This window comes from Geotrypetes seraphini, chromosome 4 (assembly GCF_902459505.1).
Source record: "Geotrypetes seraphini chromosome 4, aGeoSer1.1, whole genome shotgun sequence".
NCBI classification, from domain to species: Eukaryota; Metazoa; Chordata; class Amphibia; order Gymnophiona; family Dermophiidae; genus Geotrypetes; species Geotrypetes seraphini.
In genome coordinates this window covers 231,935,938-231,956,003 of record NC_047087.1, presented here as the reverse complement: position 1 = coordinate 231,956,003, position 20,066 = coordinate 231,935,938, and the positions used below count along the sequence as shown (strand labels likewise).

The 20,066-nt window shown below is 43.2% G+C and overlaps 1 protein-coding gene across 4 annotated transcripts in view; it reads left to right on the top strand.

Annotated features, from left to right (window-relative positions):
* The window catches only part of TUBGCP2 (tubulin gamma complex associated protein 2), a 75,947-nt gene that overhangs the window by 52,868 nt on the left and 3,013 nt on the right, over positions 1–20,066 (top strand). For all 4 annotated transcript variants that reach the window (XM_033940803.1, XM_033940807.1, XM_033940806.1 and 1 more), the window contains 4 exons: positions 2,660–2,788; positions 6,548–6,668; positions 9,933–10,076; positions 13,707–13,835. In XM_033940803.1, the coding sequence (XP_033796694.1) occupies positions 2,660–2,788; positions 6,548–6,668; positions 9,933–10,076; positions 13,707–13,835 (523 nt within the window). The remainder of the gene's footprint in view (positions 1–2,659; positions 2,789–6,547; positions 6,669–9,932; positions 10,077–13,706; positions 13,836–20,066) is intronic.

The following is a 20,066-nucleotide window of genomic DNA, read 5'->3' as shown; positions in this document are numbered from 1 at the left end:
AAGAGCCTTATCCTCTTGAGCCTTTTCCTCATATAAAGTCATTTTGTTTGTTCTCCTGTGAACTTTTTCTAATTCAGCTATATATTTTTTGAGATACGGCAACCAGAATTGCACACAATACTCAAGGTGAGAGTGCACCTTGGAGTGATCCAGAGGCATTATAATTTTCTTTGTCTCATTTTCTATCCCTTTATTACATTTATTTATTTAAAAAAATTATATACCTCTGTAAGTTCTGGATTGTAGGAAGCCTTTAAACCATGATAGTACTTTGCCTGAGATTCCTATGGAGTTTAGTGTTTGTAGGAGGATATCATGGTCTACCAGGTCGAAGGCTGCTGAGAGGTCTAGTTGTAGGATCAGCATTTTCTTGCCTGTGCTGAGGTGTTGTCTAGCTGTGTCCATGAGTGTTCCTAGTAGGGTCTCAGTGCTGTAGTTGGTTCTAAAACCAGATTGTGTGGTGTGCAGTAAGTTGTGGTTTTCTAGGTACATAGGGCTTTAGCTACAAGGCCTTCCATTAGCTTGACGTACAATGGGATAGAGGCTATGGGTCTGTAGTTGGATGGTTGGTCCGTTGTTTCTTTGGGGTCTTTTAGTATTGGAGTTATGATGATTAAAATTTGTGATGAGACCTAGCAAAATGCCACATGAACACACACATCAAACACAAGGACTCACAATAATTTATTTATATTCTAAAATTTCTAAACCGCTTATAACTAAGCAGTTAACAATTAAAACATTCACAATAGTTCAAAGGACAGTACATTTACAAAATGTATTCCGTTAACAATGTATGGCCAAGTTAAAATAGATTTAATATGAAGGCTCCATTAACTTCCTTTTTGTGTCTGGGTACACAAATTAGGGAATTTAGCCTATTTTTTTTATCACCATTTTTCCTGTAGCAGGCAGCAATTCAAATAGCCTGTTCGTGCCAACTTGAACCCCTCTCTCTCTATAATGCTTCCTGCCTCTGCAGAAGTGTGAAGTTATGTCCGAGAGAAGACTTGGGAGTTGGTGCTAGCAGGCTGTCTGAATTGCTACCTGCTGCCACCAACTCCAACAGAAGAAATCTTATAATGCTAGGTCACTGGTTGGGGATGAGACAGGAGTGGCAGAAAATTCCATTGTACTCTAGCACACTGGTTAAAAATCACTGAAATGTATTAAGGAAACATGGGTTTTGGAGAGCATATATTTATTTATTTAAAAGATTTATAGCCTGCTGCATCCATAGTTCTGTTCGGCTTACATAAGGACACAAATAAAAAGATTATAACAATTGAGCAATCAATTTATATATATTGTATTAAAGGCACATTAAACTTCCCTCTCTGTCCCAAATGGACTCACAATCTAAACTAAAGTGCCTGAGGATGAAAGAATATGAAATTTATTATATATATATATATACACACACACACACACACACACACACACAAGAGTATAAAATATGTAGAAAATAAACTAAATAAAACAAAATGACAAAAAATAAACATATTTCTAAGGGGACAGTCTCCTAAAAGCAGCCAAAGGCCTTCATATTCAACTCCCCATGTTGAAATGTTCCTGTAACTTATTACCAGAAATTATTTTTTTAACCTGTGTCTATTACATGCATATATGCCTAGGCCCTACTATGACATATCAGAAGAGATGGGTTTACATTAAAGATTGCAGTTTTTATTGACATAATAGTAAAGGAATGAAATCACTCTTGAAAGGTAAAAAACATGAGCAATCTCCGTTCATTATTATGAAATGACAAGGATGTCTATAGTAAGTAGTCTTTGTCATAAATAGTAACATTGAAAAAGTATAGAGGATGGATTTCCTGCACAGTTATTAATCATACTGGGAAAGGAAGCTATAAGATATCCAAATAGACTTTTAATAAAATACTTTCTCTCTTTAAACATGGTTTGAGCCTATGGGGAGTTAACTTATAATAGTCTGAGAGTTCTGTGTGGTCCTTTTTCTAGAAAAGTGATGAGGATTACATTATATTAGCATGTTTTTTAAATATAGGGCTCCTTTTACTAAGCTGCGATAGCGGTTTTAGTGTGCGCTTAGCACGTGCTGAATTGCGTGTGCTAGACTTTAAAGCCAGCATTGAGCTGGTGTTAGTTCTAGCCATGTAGCGCAGGTTTAGCACACGCTAAAATCCTGCGTGCGCTAAAAACATTATCGCAGCTTAGTAAAAGGAGCCCATAGTCTTCATTATTGTGTCAGAAAAAGAGAAAAGAAAAAAGAACTACACAGAAACATTTGCTGGTGCTTTCACTTTAAGGCAACGAATGCTAAATTTTGTACAGAATATCCAAAATTACATGATATTTGAAGTTATGGAGCCAACGTGGCATTACCTAGAGAAGAATCTGAAATTGGTGAGGACTTAGAACATTTCTACTTTTGTATATTGGAAATACATTCTTCAAACTTGATTTCTAAGCTGATGGACACACTGATAACTGGTTTACAAATTATCACATAATTCTCCATAGCCTGAAACTATGCCTGAAGAAATACAAAATGCCTTCCTGAAAGAGCATTTATTATTATTCATTATAATAATTAACCTCTTCTGTTTTTGTCATTAGCAGTCCTAGCCCTCCAGTGTTTAATTCTCTGTCAAATTTTTAATCTGATTCCTTAGGAAAGCTTTGACACGATACCAGATGCTGTTCCGACACATGTTTTATTGCAAGCATGTGGAAAGGCTTTTATGCAATGTCTGGATCAGCAATAAAGCTGCGAAGCAATGTTCCCTCCATTCTGCTAAATGGTGAGTTCTGGGTGACAGCCAGGTCAAAACTGGGATTTACCATTACAAAAGTGGAGGCATTTCTGGAAATGATTTATTAAATATTCTAATTGGATGAAAACATATCTAGTTTTCTTGTTCTCTCTTTTTTTTTTTTTTTTTTAAATGACGGGTTGTTTTATAATTGAGGGCTTCATGAAAGTGAGAAACCATAAGCACTGGCTAGATCAGGCAGAATATAAGCAGGCAATGAATATTTTGCTTCTGTACCTTATCCATAGCAATACCGCTCTGCCTAAGGGAAGCTCATGCTGATCTATGGCAGTATAAATTAATGCAACCTCCAATATTTCAGTCCTACATCCAGACTCAATGGCTCTGACATTCCTTCACTCTTTTATTTTCCTTCATTCTTTTATTTCTGCTGTGGAAATATGTAATACTAATAAAAAAATACATGCAGAATTGAATACATGTAGCTTTTTTGGCCCTCATTTTAGAAAGGAAAGTGTGCATGTGAAGGTCTCATATAAAATCAACACATCTGTTCTGCCCTGACCCTCTTTCCAACTGACCGATCTCCCTCCCCAGCCCCAAGCACAGTGAGAACTGACATACCTGTGGGCCTCCCAAAACAATAGCAGCAGTGGTGGTGGCTGGCCAGCCAGTAGAGGCTGCTCTGTGAACTGGTTACTTGTGGCTAGCCCCACCAGGGCCTTCCCTCTGCCATGTATTTTCCTGTTGGTGAATGACACAGCAGAGGGAAGGCCCTGGTGGGGAAGCCGCAAGTGGCCTGTTCACAGCGCTGCCTCTGCCGACCAACCGCTGCTGCTTCGTTGGGAAACCCACACATATGTTGGCTCTCACCAGGGGGAGGGGGAGTCAGTTGAAGAGAGACCAAACCCGGGAGGGGACAGGGACATGAATGCTGGACTGCAATTTTTTGGGAGGGAAGGAGGGAACATGGATGCTAGGCCCACCAGGAGGGGAGGGACATGGATGCCGAACTGCAAGTGTGGGAGGGAGATTAGGGGATCTAGGTACTAAACCTGCATGGAGAAGAGAGGAGAGGATATGGATGCTGGACCCGCAAGTAGGGGGAGGGGAAGGGGTGAAAAGGAGATCCAGAACAGAAAGAGGGGTGAGAAGGAAGAGATGCTTGGCTGTGGAGAGAGAGAGAGAGATGCCAGACCTTGGGGAGTAGGGAAAGGATTCAGGGTACAAATGAGAGAGGTGGTAGGTGGGGTGGAGTAAGAGTAAGGATCATGGATGCTGGACCTGCAAGTGGGGGTGGGGGATGGTAGACAGTGACCAGGACCAGGAAGGGGTTGTGAAGGATGGAAGAGATTCTTAGCCAGTAGAGAGATGGAGAAAGAGATGTCAGACTATGGGGGCCAAGGAAGGGGATTCAAGGTGCACGTGAGAGAGGGGTGAGACTTAGAAGGAGAAAGTACAAAAGAATTTTCCATTCCATGTTCATCTTCCTGGGAATAAAAATTTTGAACAAACTTGCAGAGACAATAAGAACAGAAGCCGACAGTGCCCTATTCCGGAAGAAACTGAAAACTTTACTGTTTGACAGTTAATCCTACAAGATCCCTATAGGCACCTGTCTTTACTTAGTACGATTGAAATCCCTATAGACACTTGTTTTGCTAATACGATTAGACTCGTCTCCTTTCCCCCGTCCTTCCTCTCCTACACCCCCCCCCAAACACACACACTATCCCCTAGCTATCCTTTTCATTCTTCAAGTCGCCTAGAGCCTGTTTAGGTTTGTGTGATGCACAAATATTAGATTAGATTAGAACTGCAGTTGGAGTGAGAGAGGGAACTGAGGAGGCGGAACCTGAGAAAGGAAAAGACAGAAAGGAATTTCAGGCCTCAGGATATGAGAATTTTACGCAAAACACTACAAATAAACTGCAGAATTTTGAAATATTGTGTGCAAAATTTTCAAATATTTTGCATAGAATTCCGCCAGGAGTGATATACATGTTTATTTACTAGTACCTTTTTAAATTTGTTTCCTATAGGGAAACAGGCCTGATGAGATAATCGTGTCTGTCCTCTACCTATACCAATAATTTTTCATTTGTCTGTCACATTTTTACCACAAACACTAGCATCACATCACAGGTTTGATTCATACCAGCATTCTCCATTTCTTGCCCAGTTTCCTATAGGAAAAAAGTTATTTCTAATATAGTGGTGTACTTCACAAACTCATGAATCCAATTGTCCTCATGCGTGTGCAGATTTCTGTACCAAAGGGAAAAATCAGATTTCATGTAATGTTCCACATTTCCTATAATTTTATTTTTTATAAATCTTTCTTTTAAAAGGGGTTGAATACTTTGGGTGTTATGATTATTTTTTAATGTACAGTGCTGCATATGTCTGGCAGCACTATAGAAATAAGTAGTTCTTTACTTTTATTTGTTGTTTAATGTGTGGTTTTAATTTTTATTGTAATTATAAGTAGTAACAAGTATACTTGTAGTGTAAAGGATTCCAGATGATAGGTGATCTGTCCCCCTCTTCCTGTGAACTGTTTGCAGAAGGATGTTAATCACATCTTTCAGCTCCATCTCCTTCTTACCATCTACAGTATTTCCTTCTGCAAACAAACTGAGAAGGTGTGTTTAATGATCTGCTCTGACAACTTTTTTTTTTTTTTTTTTGGAAGGTGGGTATCTTCTAAATTTTGAGGTTTTGATACCCAGAGGACCCCAATTATTTTGGGGCAGCTCTGTCTGGGAGAGGACACAGACTCTCACAGGAGTAGTCTGCAGCTAGCAGGGAAACCCATTTCAGTCCTGCATTCACCTTTTGAAGCTTATGGTCCATTTCCCCAGAAACTAGCTCACATCCCTGATTTATTAAGAGCTTGAGTGCGGGCTGTTTGACACCATGGCGGTCCGAGGGCTTTAACTCACTTTAGATTTTGATCTTGTGACCAATGAATTCAAACTCTGGCAAGCTTTCCAAATGTTCTTAAGAGTAATCACCATAGGAACACTAATTTCAACTGTCTCAACGACAGAGGCTCCAATGTTATCAAACGCTCCGTCTTCACTCTCTTGAACCAGACCCTCATTGAAAGCCTCTGTGAGCACTACTTCCATTCTAGGAAGATCCCTCGGTGACAATGGATCAGATGGACATGATGGAGGGTTGAGAACCAGAGGAAATAGTGTGACATCAAGTCCCAAGGAAATGGGATCTCCTTCTTACTGAACTCCAGCTAGATTATGTATTTATTTATTTATATACCACTTAAGCCTAAGTGGTCTCGAGCATTTTTCCCTGTCTGTCCTTGTGGGCTCACACTCTACATAATGTACCTGGGGCAATGTGGGATTAAGTGACCTGCCCAGGGTCACAAGGAGCAGCATGGGATTTGAACCTACAAACTCTGGGTACTGAGGCTGTAGCTCTAACCACTGCACCACACACTCCCACAACTTTTTCTGGAACATGGGTCTTCGCAGTGGTCTGTTAGACCGGGGAAGAAGTTCTTGCCACTGAAGGAGCAGTCTTGACTATCCCCTTCCTTTTGGCATGAGGTATAATTGAATACAGCAAACAATGCAGGTAAAACTCGACAGGACGCTGTCTCACTTCATGCTGCCATCTTGGCTCTTCCCCTGTTTACTGTGTTTTTAAATTATTTTACTTGTTATGTATATTTGTTTATTTATTGTTGTACAGCTCATTGAGCCAGTACTTGCTGGCTAGTTAATAAGTTTGAGAAATAACCTATTTAATTTGCTTCAGGTTTGCTGGTGCTTTCACTTTAAGGCAACGAATGCTAAATTTTGTACAGAATATCCAATATTACATGATGTTTGAAGTCATGGAGCCAACGTGGCATTGCCTAGAGAAGAATCTGAAATTGGTGAGGACTTTTAGAACATTTCTACGTTTGTATATTGGAAATACATTCTTCAAACTTGATTTCTAAGCTGATGGACACACTGATAACTGGTTTACAAATTATAATTTAAACTGCTTTTAAGAGTCCATATTTAGAACTTTAGCATTTTTATTGTTAGTAAATTGCTGGATAGTTTTAATCTTCATTAAACAGCTAATATTTACATGGCCTTTGCACACACAGATGTTTAAAATACTAGCACTTACATGTATAAATATTGCTATGCTGCTTAAGTGCTATTCTGAAAATGCATGACCATTTTGCATTATATACTGTATATTTACAAGGAGACTCATTTATGCACACAGAGAATACTGTAATTTATTCATGTGTCTGCAGCATTTAGGCGTGCACTTATGCCAACTCTTTCTGGTATAAGTACAGTGGTGCCTCACACAACGAACTTAATTGGTTCCAGGAGCAAGTTTGTTATGTGAAACGTTCGTTATGTGAAACGCGTTTTCCCATAGGAATACATGTAAAAAAAAATAATTCGTTCTGCAGCATAAAATATGCTAAGATGACATAAAAAAGATAAATTTTTGGTTATTATTTTTATTTAGATACATCTAAAAACATAATTGTTTTTTAAAACAACACACATTTTTTAAATTTAAAGACAGACTAAGTAGAGTCTAATTTTACAGTGAGAGGGCAGAGTCTCAGCGGCAAAAACTGGGACTTAACTGTTCATTTTTTTTTTTTTTCTACCGTGTTTCCCCGATGATAAGGCAGGGCCATCAAATAAGACAGCCCCCCCCTTTTAGAAAAAAATGTAAAATAAGGCACCCCCCCGCAAATAAGCCACCCACCGATACCTGCGCTTACCCGAATCGGGTGGTACGGTGGGTGACTCCGTGTAGTCCCTGGCACCCCCGACACGATCGGGGCAAGAGGGAGCTCAAGCCCTCTTGCCCCCCCCCGACTCCCCGACACGATCGGGGCAAGAGGGAGCTCAAGCCCTCTTGCCCCCCCGACTCCCCGACACGATCGGGGCAAGAGGGAGCTCAAGCCCTCTTGCCCCCCCCGACCCCCCGACACGATCGGGGCAAAAGGGAGCCCAAGCCCTCTTGCCCCGCCGATTCCCCAACTCCCCGACAATATCGGGCCAGGAGGGAGCCCAAGTCCTCCTGGCCACGGCGACCCCCTAACCCCACCCTGCACTACATTACGGGCAGGAGGGATCCCAGGCCCTCCTGCCCTCGACGCAAACCCCCCCTCCCCCCAACGACCGCCCCCCCCCAAGAACCTCCGACCGACCCCCAGCCGACCCGCGACCCCCCTGGCCGACCCCCACGACACCCCCAACCCCCTTCCCCGTACCTTTCTGTAGTTGGCCGGACAGACGGGAGCCAAACCCGCCTGTCCGGCAGGCAGCCATCGACGGAATGAGGCCGGATTGGCCCATCCGTCCCAAAGCTCCGCCTACTGGTGGGGCCTAAGGCGCCTGGGCCAATCAGAATAGGCCCGGAGCCTTAGGTCCCTCCTGGGGGCAGGGCCTGAGGCACATGGTCGGGTTGGGCCCATGTGCCTCAGGCCCCGCCCCCAGGAGGGACCTAAGGCTCCCGGGCCTATTCTGATTGGCCCAGGCGCCTTAGGCCCCACCAGTAGGCGGAGCTTTGGGACGGATGGGCCAATCCGGCCTCATTCCGTCGATGGCTGCCTGCCGGACAGGCGGGTTTGGCTCCCGTCTGTCCGGCCAACTACAGAAAGGTACGGGGAAGGGGGTTGGGGGTGTCGTGGGGGTCGGCCAGGGGGGTCGCGGGTCGGCTGGGGGTCGGTCGGAGGTTCTTGGGGGGGGGGGGGGTCGTTGGGGGGGGGGGGGGTTTGCGTCGAGGGCAGGAGGGCCTGGGATCCCTCCTGCCCGTAATGTAGTGCAGGGTGGGGTTAGGGGGTCGCCGTGGCCAGGAGGACTTGGGCTCCCTCCTGGCCCGATATTGTCGGGGAGTTGGGGAATCGGCGGGGCAAGAGGGCTTGGGCTCCCTTTTGCCCCGATCGTGTCGGGGAATCGGCGGGGCAAGAGGGCCTGGGCTCCCTTTTGCCCCGATCGTGTCGGGGAGTCGGGGGGCAAGAGGGCTTGAGCTCCCTCTTGCCCCGATCGTGTCGGGGAGTCGGGGGGGCAAGAGGGCTTGAGCTCCCTCTTGCCCCGATCGTGTCGGGGAGTCGGGGGGGCAAGAGGGAACCAGGCGGAGAGAGGGCAGTTAAGCGCAGTGCCTGCGCGGAAGGATGCAGCTCGGGCGACTTCGTTGTGTGAAACGAAGTTCGTTGTACGGATCAAGACATAAAGTTCGTTGTGCGCAGCGTTCGCTGTGCGAGGCGTCCGTTATGCGAGGCACCACTGTACATATATTTAATGTTAGGCACATTGTTATCAGGTTATGCTAGTATTCTATAATAGAACCTAGGATCCATTATAGAATAGGCTCCTACCACACGTCCTTGGGGCAAAATTGGCGAGCTCTTCCTTTCCTGGAATTCAAGTGCTGCAGCTGAAGAATCACCTAGCTTCAGCCAGCCTGGGAAGCACCATCTGTGAATTGATTTCTAGCTCCCCTACACCATCACTGTGTCACAGAGATGGACTAATCAGATTGCCTACGTTGCAATCTCATACTTCTGGAAATTAGTTCTTCCTATTGCTGTGTTGTGTTTAGTTACAAATTTGATAAATTCTTTTAATGGGCAGATTGTGAAATGGCTGCTTTATGTAACTTGATGTTGAACGAGAGCAGTAGTGCCAAGTAAACAGGCATTTGGCCCATAAGGGCTATAGAAGACACACATTGCTTCTGAGCAACAATGCCAAATAAAAGGTTGTTTTTTAAAAAAAAAAAAATCCCTTTTCCCAATTACAGTTATAAACAAAGCAGAGGAAATATTCTTAGTTATCTTTCCTTCAGCTACCTTCTCAATTGAATTTTGCAGCAAATAAGAATGTCTATTTAAGCTCTGTTTCCCAGCAGTATGCACCAATGCATAGGAGCCAGCTCTGTAGTGCTGAGCATCTCCAGTTCTCACCACTCTTTAATTGGGTCCAGGGAGGGGTAATTTGTATTGTGTTTAGCACCTCCTATCATTTTGAAATGTTGGTGCTTTTTCACTGTGACTAAATATGTTCTCTCAAAGTGATTTGCTGTTCAGAATTTATTCTTTTGAAAATCTCTGGCAAACCTATCAATCTTATGAGATTGTTCTCTGTCTGGATCTTATATCCTCACACTACAGGCCTCCAATATTGATGAGGTTCTGAGCCACCACACCAGTTTCTTGGATAACTGCCTGAAGGACTGCATGTTAACCAATCCTGAGCTTCTGAAGATTTTTTCCAAGCTTATGTCCGTCTGTGTGATGTTCACAAATTGTATGCAGGTATGCACTCCCGCTGTTTAATCATAGAGAAAAGAAATGCCTATATTCTCTCTTATTACTGCTCTTACATACTGTGCTTGATTACTGGTTTACTGCAAAGGACAGTGGCCCTCTCCAGGAGCTGTAATCATTGCACAGTGGAGACAGCATTGATTAAGTGAATATTAAGTTGAATAGTGATGTTTAGTTACATGTCAGACTTGCAGGCCATGGCAACCTTTCACATATGAATGATGATTCACTGTGATCTGTAGAATGTGTTGAAAATAGCCATATTTTCTAGTAGTCCTGAATGCTAGGGTTATGCATCTGAACCCACAAGTTACTTGCAGAATGATATCACTCAGGAGGCAATATGAAGCTTTAGCCTTAGGAATTAAAGTGGCAGCAGTGGTTTCCTTTATGGCATGTGCTTGCCATATTCAGCTAGCTCAGGTCCCAGTCTTGAAGGAAGATAAGGACCCTCAGATGATTTTCTGGGGTAAATTATTTAGCAGACTCTCTGTATGACATCATAAGGGTTATGAGCAAGGTGTCAGCCTATTCTTTCTCCACCCGACAAATGCTCTGGATCAGACAATGGGCAGGAGACTTGGCTTCTAAGGCCACCTTCAGTAGGCTTGCCTTCAAGGAGCAGATGCTATTTGGAAAGAGTCTCGATGATCTGATGGCCAGCGTTATGGACTGTTGACCTAAGGCCTTGCCGGACAGAAAACTCTGGGTGCAGGAATATTCAAGGCTTTTGGAAGATTCCGTTCTTATGTGGGAGCCCAAGCAATGCAGAGGTCCTTTCGGGGGTCGCTACAGATGTTCAGCAGGGGCTGAAGACAGCAAGCCTTTGGTGCATGCCCCTGTCCAGCCTCCAAGAAAACGCGATGACACCAGGTCAGCAGCCCCCCTCCCCCCCAGATAGGGGGCAGGCTGTGGGCTTACTGGACAGTCTGTGTACAGATAGGTACAGATCGTTGGATCCTGGAGGTTTTTCAAGACGGTTACAAAGTCAAGTTCTGTGCCCCCTATCTGAACCTCTTTGTAGAATTACCATCTGGCCATCCAAAGAGAGCCCTCAGAGTCTAGGCAACGGTGCAATGGCTCCTGGATCCTTGGGCCATAGAGCCATTTCAGGATCTAGACTCGGGCAGATACTCCATATGCTTCATGGTGCCAAAGAAAGGCTCAGACAATTGAATACCAATTCTGGACCTCAAATCGGTCAATGCTGCACTGAAAGTACTGCATTTCTGCATGGCGACCATTCATTCAGTCATTGTGAATGTAGTGCCTGGGGAATTTCTTGCCTCCCTCGATTTGACAGAGGCCTATCTCCACTTTCCTATTTTTCTGGCTCACAGGAGGTACTTGTGGTTCCATGTATTGAAGCAGCATTTCCAATTCTCCACTCTCCCCTTTGGCCATGCCACGGCACCTCACATCGTTACCAAGGTTATGGCGGTGATAGCAGCACACTTGTGCAAGGCGGGGATCCAAGTACACCCTTATTTGGACAATTGGCTAATCAGGGCCTCATCCAAGGAAGTGGATGAACTGGCAGTCTAGAGAGTGGTCCAACTCCTTCAGGACTTGGGATGGATAGTCAGCTTCAATTAGTCACTTAGAGCCGACCCAGTGCTTGGAGTATCTGGGAGTTCTGTTCGGTATGGCTCTAGGCCAGGTTTTTCTTCCAGAGCCAGTCAGCCAGAGGCCTTAGAAGCAGATATCAGACCTGCTACTGAGTCTAGCTGCCAAGGTGTGGCATTATCTGCAGGTCCTGGGGTCGATGGTGGCAGCCATAGAGGTGGTCTCTTGGGCCAATGCATACATGAGACCCCCTACAAGACTCTCTCCTATACACTGGTCTCCTTGGACAGACTCGCATCAGCAACCGCTTCCATGGACTCAGGAAGTGAGGAACAGCTTATGTTGTTGGCTGTAGATAGCTTCCCTCTCAAAGGGCATACCATTCCATATATCCTCCAAAGAGATCCTAATGAACGATGCTAGCCTTTACAGTTGGGGTGGGGGGGGGGGGGTCATTGCAATGGTCAACTAGTTCAGAGTCATTGTCCCCAACCCAGCAAAAGTCCATAAATCGCCTGGAACTCAGAGCCATTTGGCTGGCATTGCAGGCCCTGAAGAAGTCCCTGGAAAACAAGACAGTCAAGGTATTCTCAGACAATGTGACAGTGGTAGCCTATATCAACCGTCAAGGAGACACCAGGAGCGTCCCGTTATGTCTAGAGCCTCAGCTCTTCTTTCAGTGGGTAGAAGCTCATCTGTTGTGGGAGTGGAAAATGTTCAGGCAGTTGGCAGATGCTCAACCTAGGGGAGTGATTGCTGTCCCCACAAGCAGTCAGTGTCATTGTTTGGCGGTGGGGATGCCTACTGATGGATCTCATGGCCTCTACAGCAAACACAAAGGTGGATCACTTTTACAGTCAAAGATATGAGCCCAGGAACACAAGGTTGGGCGCATTGGTCCAGCCATAGCCAGAGAAGAGGCTCTTCAAGTTTAACTTATTGAATCGCTTAATTTAATTTGCTAAGCGATTTACAAATAAAAGAACAAAAGTGTACAGATTAAATTATTTATAAAAGATTACATAAATTTGTCATACTATCATACAAACTAACAGACACACGAGGGAAGAAAGGGCAGAACTACAATTGTATGTATAAAAGAAAACATAAATGGTAAAAACAGCAGGTAAGGTAAACAAAATAAAAAAGAGGATTAGAGCGGGGGGAAAAAAATGGTAATCATTAAATATAATTATAAATTAAAAGCGTCTTTAAAAAGGAAGCTCTTCAGAATGCCTTTAAAATGTTTCAGATCGCTTTCCTCTCTTAGATACTGAGGCAGAGTGTTCCATAGTTGTGGGGCCATTACAGAAAAAATATCCCCATAGAGAATTCAGAACACTTTGGGCTTACAGCATGGCTCTTGAGCAGGCTACCCTAGTAAGGAAAGGATACTCAGAGGTAGTCATTTCCACTCTGCTTAGCACCAAGAAGCAGAATAGCTACAAGCTCCATAAATGTTAGTGCCGTTTTCACACAGTTTTGTATAATTTTGATGATGTTATACTTGTTTCAGAGCAGAAAAGAAATATAGTGTGTGGGAGTTCTCCCCATTGCCCTCATTCCGGTGATATCTTCCATTATAGTGGTTCTTGACTGCTTTTGTATATACTGAGGGGGCAGGAGCAAGCCTACCGAGAAGGAGGCAGAGTTGAAAGATGTGTTATCATTCTGTGCAACTTGCGGGTTCAGATGCATAACCCTAGCATTCAGGACTACTAGACACATTTACAAGAAAGAAGAATATTGAGGTAAGAACCTAATCTTTCTTTTTTGTTCTTCAGGAACTAATCATGCATTTTCTAGAACATATTATCTGGCCTCCATTGAGGGTTTTGTGGATATTTTTGAATTTGCAGTTTTGTGATAAAGCTTCATAGAAAAATACATCAGCCTCATGAATCAGGAATGGGTTTCCTCTTTTTGGATATATCATTTTACAATGTCCTGCTAGTTTCATATATGCGCTGGTGGGGCCTAATAATGCCATGTATTTTACGCAAATGAACTTTTGGGTTTCATGTGTTGCTCTCTTTCCCTTCCCACACACAGCGGTTTACCCAGAGCATAAAGCTTGAAAATGAGATGGATCGTCTGACATTGGAACATGGAACAATGATGGGTCCCCCAACTCAGACTGAACGTTTGGAGGAGGCTATGAAAAAAAAGCTGACAAGCAAGGTAAAAGCATGCTGCTTTGGGCTATATAAGGCTTATCACCTGAATATTTGTCTATATTGCCTCTTTCTTTCCTCTGGTAGCCCATCCATTGCAATAACAGTTTCTGTCTGAGAGACATGGCCTTCATTTCTTTTGAAACCCAGCACATGTAGTTTTGAGCTAGATAATTGCCATAACCAGCACCTTTCTTAAGTGCCTTGTTACAGAATTACTGTCCACCTATCTCAAGGATATTCTAGAAAGAAAAGCGGGTTTCTATGTTTATTCATAGATTACTAGCCCATGTGGCCTAACGCACCTACTTGTTTATATCTGTTTGTTAAAGCTTAAGAAGGTATACATGCAGAAACAAATTAGTTATTCAACAACAAGACATAATATACCAATACAGGAACTGAGGTCTGTTTTCTTATAACCCCAACTCCAATACACAAGTTACCTGGCTTCTTTGCCCTCCCCTTCCTTCCTCCACTCAGGAAAGTTCAAATCATTTGACTCCTCTTTGAAATGTATTCAATACATGATTATATGCTTGAGGTGACAGAATTTTATGTCAGTAAAACTTTCATTTTACATTCAGATCTCCTCAGTTTCACCCCTTTTCCTTCTTAGAAAAGCCATAGATGTTTTTTGGCTTTCTAAAGTGTTCTTAGTTTTTGGCATTGTTGCAGTCAATAACAATGAAATGGATTAACTTGATAAAGGAAGGAGGCAAAAGTATTTGGGCAACATTGGCAGGGATTCTAACACTGAAAAATGTTCAGCTGGTGTCTCCTTATCTGTTACTATTAATAACATCTTAAATCTGTTCCTATTTAGAGAACAAGTTGAATAGGTTTAGAAAAGCTATTTGTATTTAAACAGGATGGGGGATGAAGTGATAAAGGAAGGGAAATGAACAAGCAGTGTAAAATAGACAGGGATCTCTTATTGGCTTATCCAGAGGTTTGGGAACTGGCTAAAAGACAGGAAATGGAGTAGGATTGAATAACCATTTTCTAAATGGCAAAAGGTCAATAGTTGGTTGCCATTGAGGGTAGTGTGATCGTAGCATTCTACTTATGTACCTTCTGGAGGATGAAGAAAGTGGGTCAGAAGGTACATAAGGTACACTAGAGGTTGCACCAGACCTTTTGAAGGGGCGGCTGTGATGGGCAAGAGAGAATAGGCATCGCTCCTGCCTGTTACCCACAATTCACCAGTGATCGGCAAGGTAGGCCGGCAGTGATCTGGGGATGGGGGAGAGGGTAATATGCATGTTCTGAGGACTGGAGGGTGAGAAGGAGGGTTCATGTGTTAGGACAGATGTTTTTGTGGTCCCATGTGGTCACTTAGCTATGCAGATGGTTCATAGCCAGTCGTGCGCAAGACACCAGCGCGCCGACAATGGAGGGCAGAAAATTCAGCACAAGACACCAGTGCGCCGTGGGAAAACTTAGTTTTAAAGAGCTTCGAAGCGGGGTGTGAGTGGGGAACCCCCCCTCCCCCCACTTTACTGCATAGTGTTTGCGCTGCTGTTGGGGGGGTTGAAACCCTCCATTATAGAGAAACGGAACTTTTTCTGATTTTTTTGGGGGGGAAAAGTTCAGTTTCTCTATAATGGGGGGGGTTGCACTCCCCCCCCCCATGGCAGCGCGAACAGTATGCAGTAAAGACACCCCCTATCGGAGCTCTTTAAAACTAAGTTTTCCCGCGACGCGCTTGTGTCTTGCACCGAATTGTCAGCGCTTGATTGTCGGCGCGCTGGTGTCTGGCGTGCAATTGTCCCGTCACCATGCAGACATTGGCACTGAATATTGCCAGTACCTGCATATTTGCCAGCTCTTCCCCCACTCCAGACCAGTTCAGAAATGGCCTCTCAGAGCCGATGTTCAGCAGCACTACCTAGTTAAGTGCCACTGACTTATCAGTTGCCAGCCCATAGAGCATGCTTTAAGTAGGCAGGAGCCTCTCCTGCGTACTTAAATTGTTTTGAATATCGATCAGAAAATTATTTTTTTGTATCAGAGGTTCTTCCACTAAATGTATATTGTACAGAAGGATTATTTGATACATTCCCTTTTCTCTGGAAGGAAGAGGGTATAAAATATTTAAGTATATGGATAAAAAGTACAATAGAAGAAACTATGAACGTAAATGTCAAGTCCTTTTTAATCAAACTTCTTCATTTCAATTTGTGTGTTTTGAATATTTATTTGATACTAATTATTATTTATGTGTTTATGCCTGTTTTAAAATTTATCATCTGTTTATTAATTAAAGAGCTTGAAAGATCAAAATTACAATTTATTAATTGATTTTATTATTTTAATTTTTCAAGTTCCTTTTTTAGGCAGCCCTTTGGCCTTTCACCCTCCCTTGCTTTTTTTGTATCTGCTCCTATATTTCTGCAAGAGGTCCCTCTCTCTGTTACCTTAAGTTTAGTCTCAAAAATATTCAGGAGAGATTTTTCTTTGGTTTTTCAGTTCTACTAAAACAGTTTTGCTTCAATTTTGAGACATTAAGGTACATTTAATTTTTATCCAGTGTTGGAGACAACAGAGGAGGTTACTCAATCCTGGTCCCAAGGAGCCATGCTTTCCAAATGTGCCTGGGGTTTTGGTTGTTTTTTTTTTTTTTTTACCACTAAATTATTTTCCACAATAGACACTGGCTTATTTGTTGTAAAATATTTTGATAGTTTTGCATTTGTGTTTAAACACGAAGTTATTCTTGGAACGAGAACAGAACATTGCCTGATAATTTGGCACTTAGCTCCAGTGACTCATAGGGAAAGTGACAAGTGGATTTGGTTAGAATTGAATCCTGTATAATGAAGCTTCCCACAGAGAAGCGTAGGTCAATACTCTTGTCTTTTAAAGCCTATAAAAATATTGAAAGTATTTGTATTCTAATTTTTTATTATTATTATTTTTGTATATGAAATGGCATCAACCTTTCAGCTGGCAGCGCTGTAACTGGGAGCCACAAGTTAGTCTCCTGGTTGCAGTACGCCGAGCATGAGTTTAAATGCAGCATTTGTGCGCTAAGTTTTCATGATAGAATACTAGCTAAGTTGGCATCTATGTGCCTACATTTAGACATGCCTACTTATGCTATATCAGTAGCAGGCTTAAATGTGTGTGCATAAATTTCTATTCAAAAAACACTTCCCTACATACTAACCTCCACCCTAGTCGCACATGCATACTCCCTCGTGAATACCACATTAGTCAATTCCTCAAACCATACCTCCAATATATATTCAGATACCTAAATAAGCAACCACCATCTGTATCCAGTAAACTTCTTCCTTCAATGTTATGTAATTATCTTCTGTTACCCGAATGTATTGTTACTCCCCACGGTATCCTGTAACATACTTGAATCTTTGTTATGTAATTCTCTCGGAAATGTCCAGATATCTTCTAATTTGTAATCCGCTTAGAACCGCAAGGCACAGGCGGAATAGAAATCACTTATGTAATGTAATGTAATAAATATATTTGAGTGCATAACACAGTATTCTGTAAGCTACCAGTGTAAACGAACGGTCCCTCCCATGCTCCTTCCCCATGAACACCCCTTTGCATTTACACACTAAGCAAGTTGCCCATGTCATTTGTAGAATAGTGTTGCACCGTTTCAGGCATGTGTCTTTGTTGCGTAAAGTTAACTCTTGGGCACGACGCTTTTTAAGACACTTTAATTTCAGATTGACATGAATTATCCTAACCACAGTTGTCTGGCTTATTCCTGCTTCTCTTGCTATTTGGCGACACTTGCTATCCATGCCGGAGCAAAAATTTCATAAGAATCGGCTGGGTTCTGTGGAAGATATGACAAAAAACATTTTGGTGTGGCTTTTTTTGGTTCACGGTATATATTATTGGTCATCTTGCTACTGTATATGTAATGCCTACAAACTAAAAACTCGCTATATGTACATCACCTAAACTGTAGGTCTCCTCTTATTGTAATTTGTTTAGAATCACTATGGAAGACAAAGTGAATAGTAAATACCAGAATAGAATAATTGAGCTTTTTAACAGATCTACCATGGAATCAGTTGCCATGATGGAAGTTATTCCTTTTTTTGGGGGGGGGAGAAACTAATTTTGTTTTCACCTTTTGTTTCAAAAATAGATTCAACTGGTGTCTCTGCCTTTCCCTTTATAGGAAAGATTGTGTTTACAGTACAGGCTAGATATGCATGTTTAGCTGAGTGAATATGAATCAAGAATTACCACTGTCAGATCATTTTAAACCTTGGTAGAATGGCGCACTTAACCGATTCTTTAAAGAATTTAAATTCTGAAAAAATGTAAGCATTGAAAAGGATTTGTATAGAAAAAAAAATTGCCAGTAACCATCACTATTATCCCACTTCCTTAAGCAAATAGGCAAAATATTTATTCTGATACTATTTTTCTGTAGAACTAAAAAGAATGTACTCTCAAACCATGGAGCTTTGAAAATACCCCCGTATCCACCCCTTTCCCCCCCCCCCACCCCCCACTAACTGTGTTTCAAGAGATACGTAAACAATTTGTTGAAGGTACCTGCAGATACTATGGGGTTCATAATAAAAAAAAAAAAAGTCTAAAAAGTGTCCTAAATGGCTACTTGGGACGATCAAAAAGCCTGATCGTCCAAGTACCCAAAACCAAAACTGGTTTTAGACGTATCTAAAACCAGCTTAGGCCTTTCCCCTGCCACTAAACGCACAGGAAAAAAAGAGGCATGTTTAGAGGAGGGGAAAGGGCGGGCAGTGGGCCGACCTACACCTAGGCGTGCAGCAGGTATAACCAAAACCTTAGGCAGGTTGCCTAGTTGGCACTTATACCTTTTTGACTTAGACGAAGTCAAAACAGGTCTAAGTGCCGAAAAAGGGGCCGCTGAGCTGATGGCCGCTGGCGCGATCAGTTCAGCGGCCCGGCAACCAACCCACCCACCCACCGCAACCATCGCGGCAGGAGAGATGCCTCATCTCCCCTACCGCGATGCGATCACCCCTCTACCTGAACTGCCAACTCCTCCTGCCCAGGCAGACCCTCCTATCCCCCACCCCCCACTACAATACGGCAGGAGGGATCCCAGGCCCTCCTGCCCTCGACACAACCCCCCTCCTCCCAACGTCCGCCCCCCCGATGGCCCCCCACCAACCCTGCTGGACGGACGGGTGCTAAGCTCGCCCGTCCGGCAGGCTAGCTGGCTCCGGAATGGGACCGGATTGGCCCAGGCGGCTGAAACCCCGCCCACAGGTGGGGCCTGAGGTGCCTGGGCCAGTCAGAATAGGCCCGGGAGCCTTAGGCTCCTCCTGTGGGCGTGGCCTTAAGCACATGGGCAGGGTTGGGCCAATTCGGCCCCATTCCGGAGCCGGCTGGCCTGCCGGACGAGCGGGCTTGGCACCCACTGTGCTGGCTTGCAAATCCATATATAGGTCACGGCCTATTTATGGGGAAATACAGTACTTATGTGGTACTGGTAGGATGGGATATGTTGGTATTTTGGTTTGCTTTTGAATCTGATACAGATGTGATTTTTGGATTTTGCTTGGTTGCACTGTCAGATTGAATTATTTCCTTGCATTTTTATTATCTCCAAGTTGCCTTTGTCTAAAAAAATGGTCTGGTAACCAACAAAAAATGCTCTTTTCCCTTTTTGTTAGGCATCCTGTAGCTAGGGAGTCCCATTTGTGAGGATTATATATCCTGCTCGTCCTTCAAGAAAGCACAGTTGCTTACCTATTACAAATGTTCTTCAAAGACAGCAGAATACCAATCCTAAAATAAAACCATGATCTCCTGTAGAGGTTGGCTTCTCCTGATAATAGTAATGTACAAAACTGATGCCAGTGCAGAATAGCCTGCACATATATAATTCTCTGAACTAGAAAGTTCTACCAGCTTCATTTTTACATTGTTTTCTGACTCACTCTGTTTAAATAATCTTGTCCCCATGCCTCAGGACTAATATCCTGCTTTTTTTAGATATATTAGTGATAAGAAGAAGTACAAAAGTGGCATTGTGAGACTCAAAGGTGAAGGGGAGGAATATGTAGAAGCTGATAAAGAAAAGGCCGAATTGCTTAACAAATATTTCTGTTCTGTGTTCATGGCTGAAGCTCCAGAAGCGGGAACACAGAAGACAAACATGCATAGGGATGGAGAAGTAATAGACCCTGATCAATTTTCAGAGGGCTCTGTTCATAAGGAGCTAGCTAAAATAAAGGTAGACAAAGCGATGGGG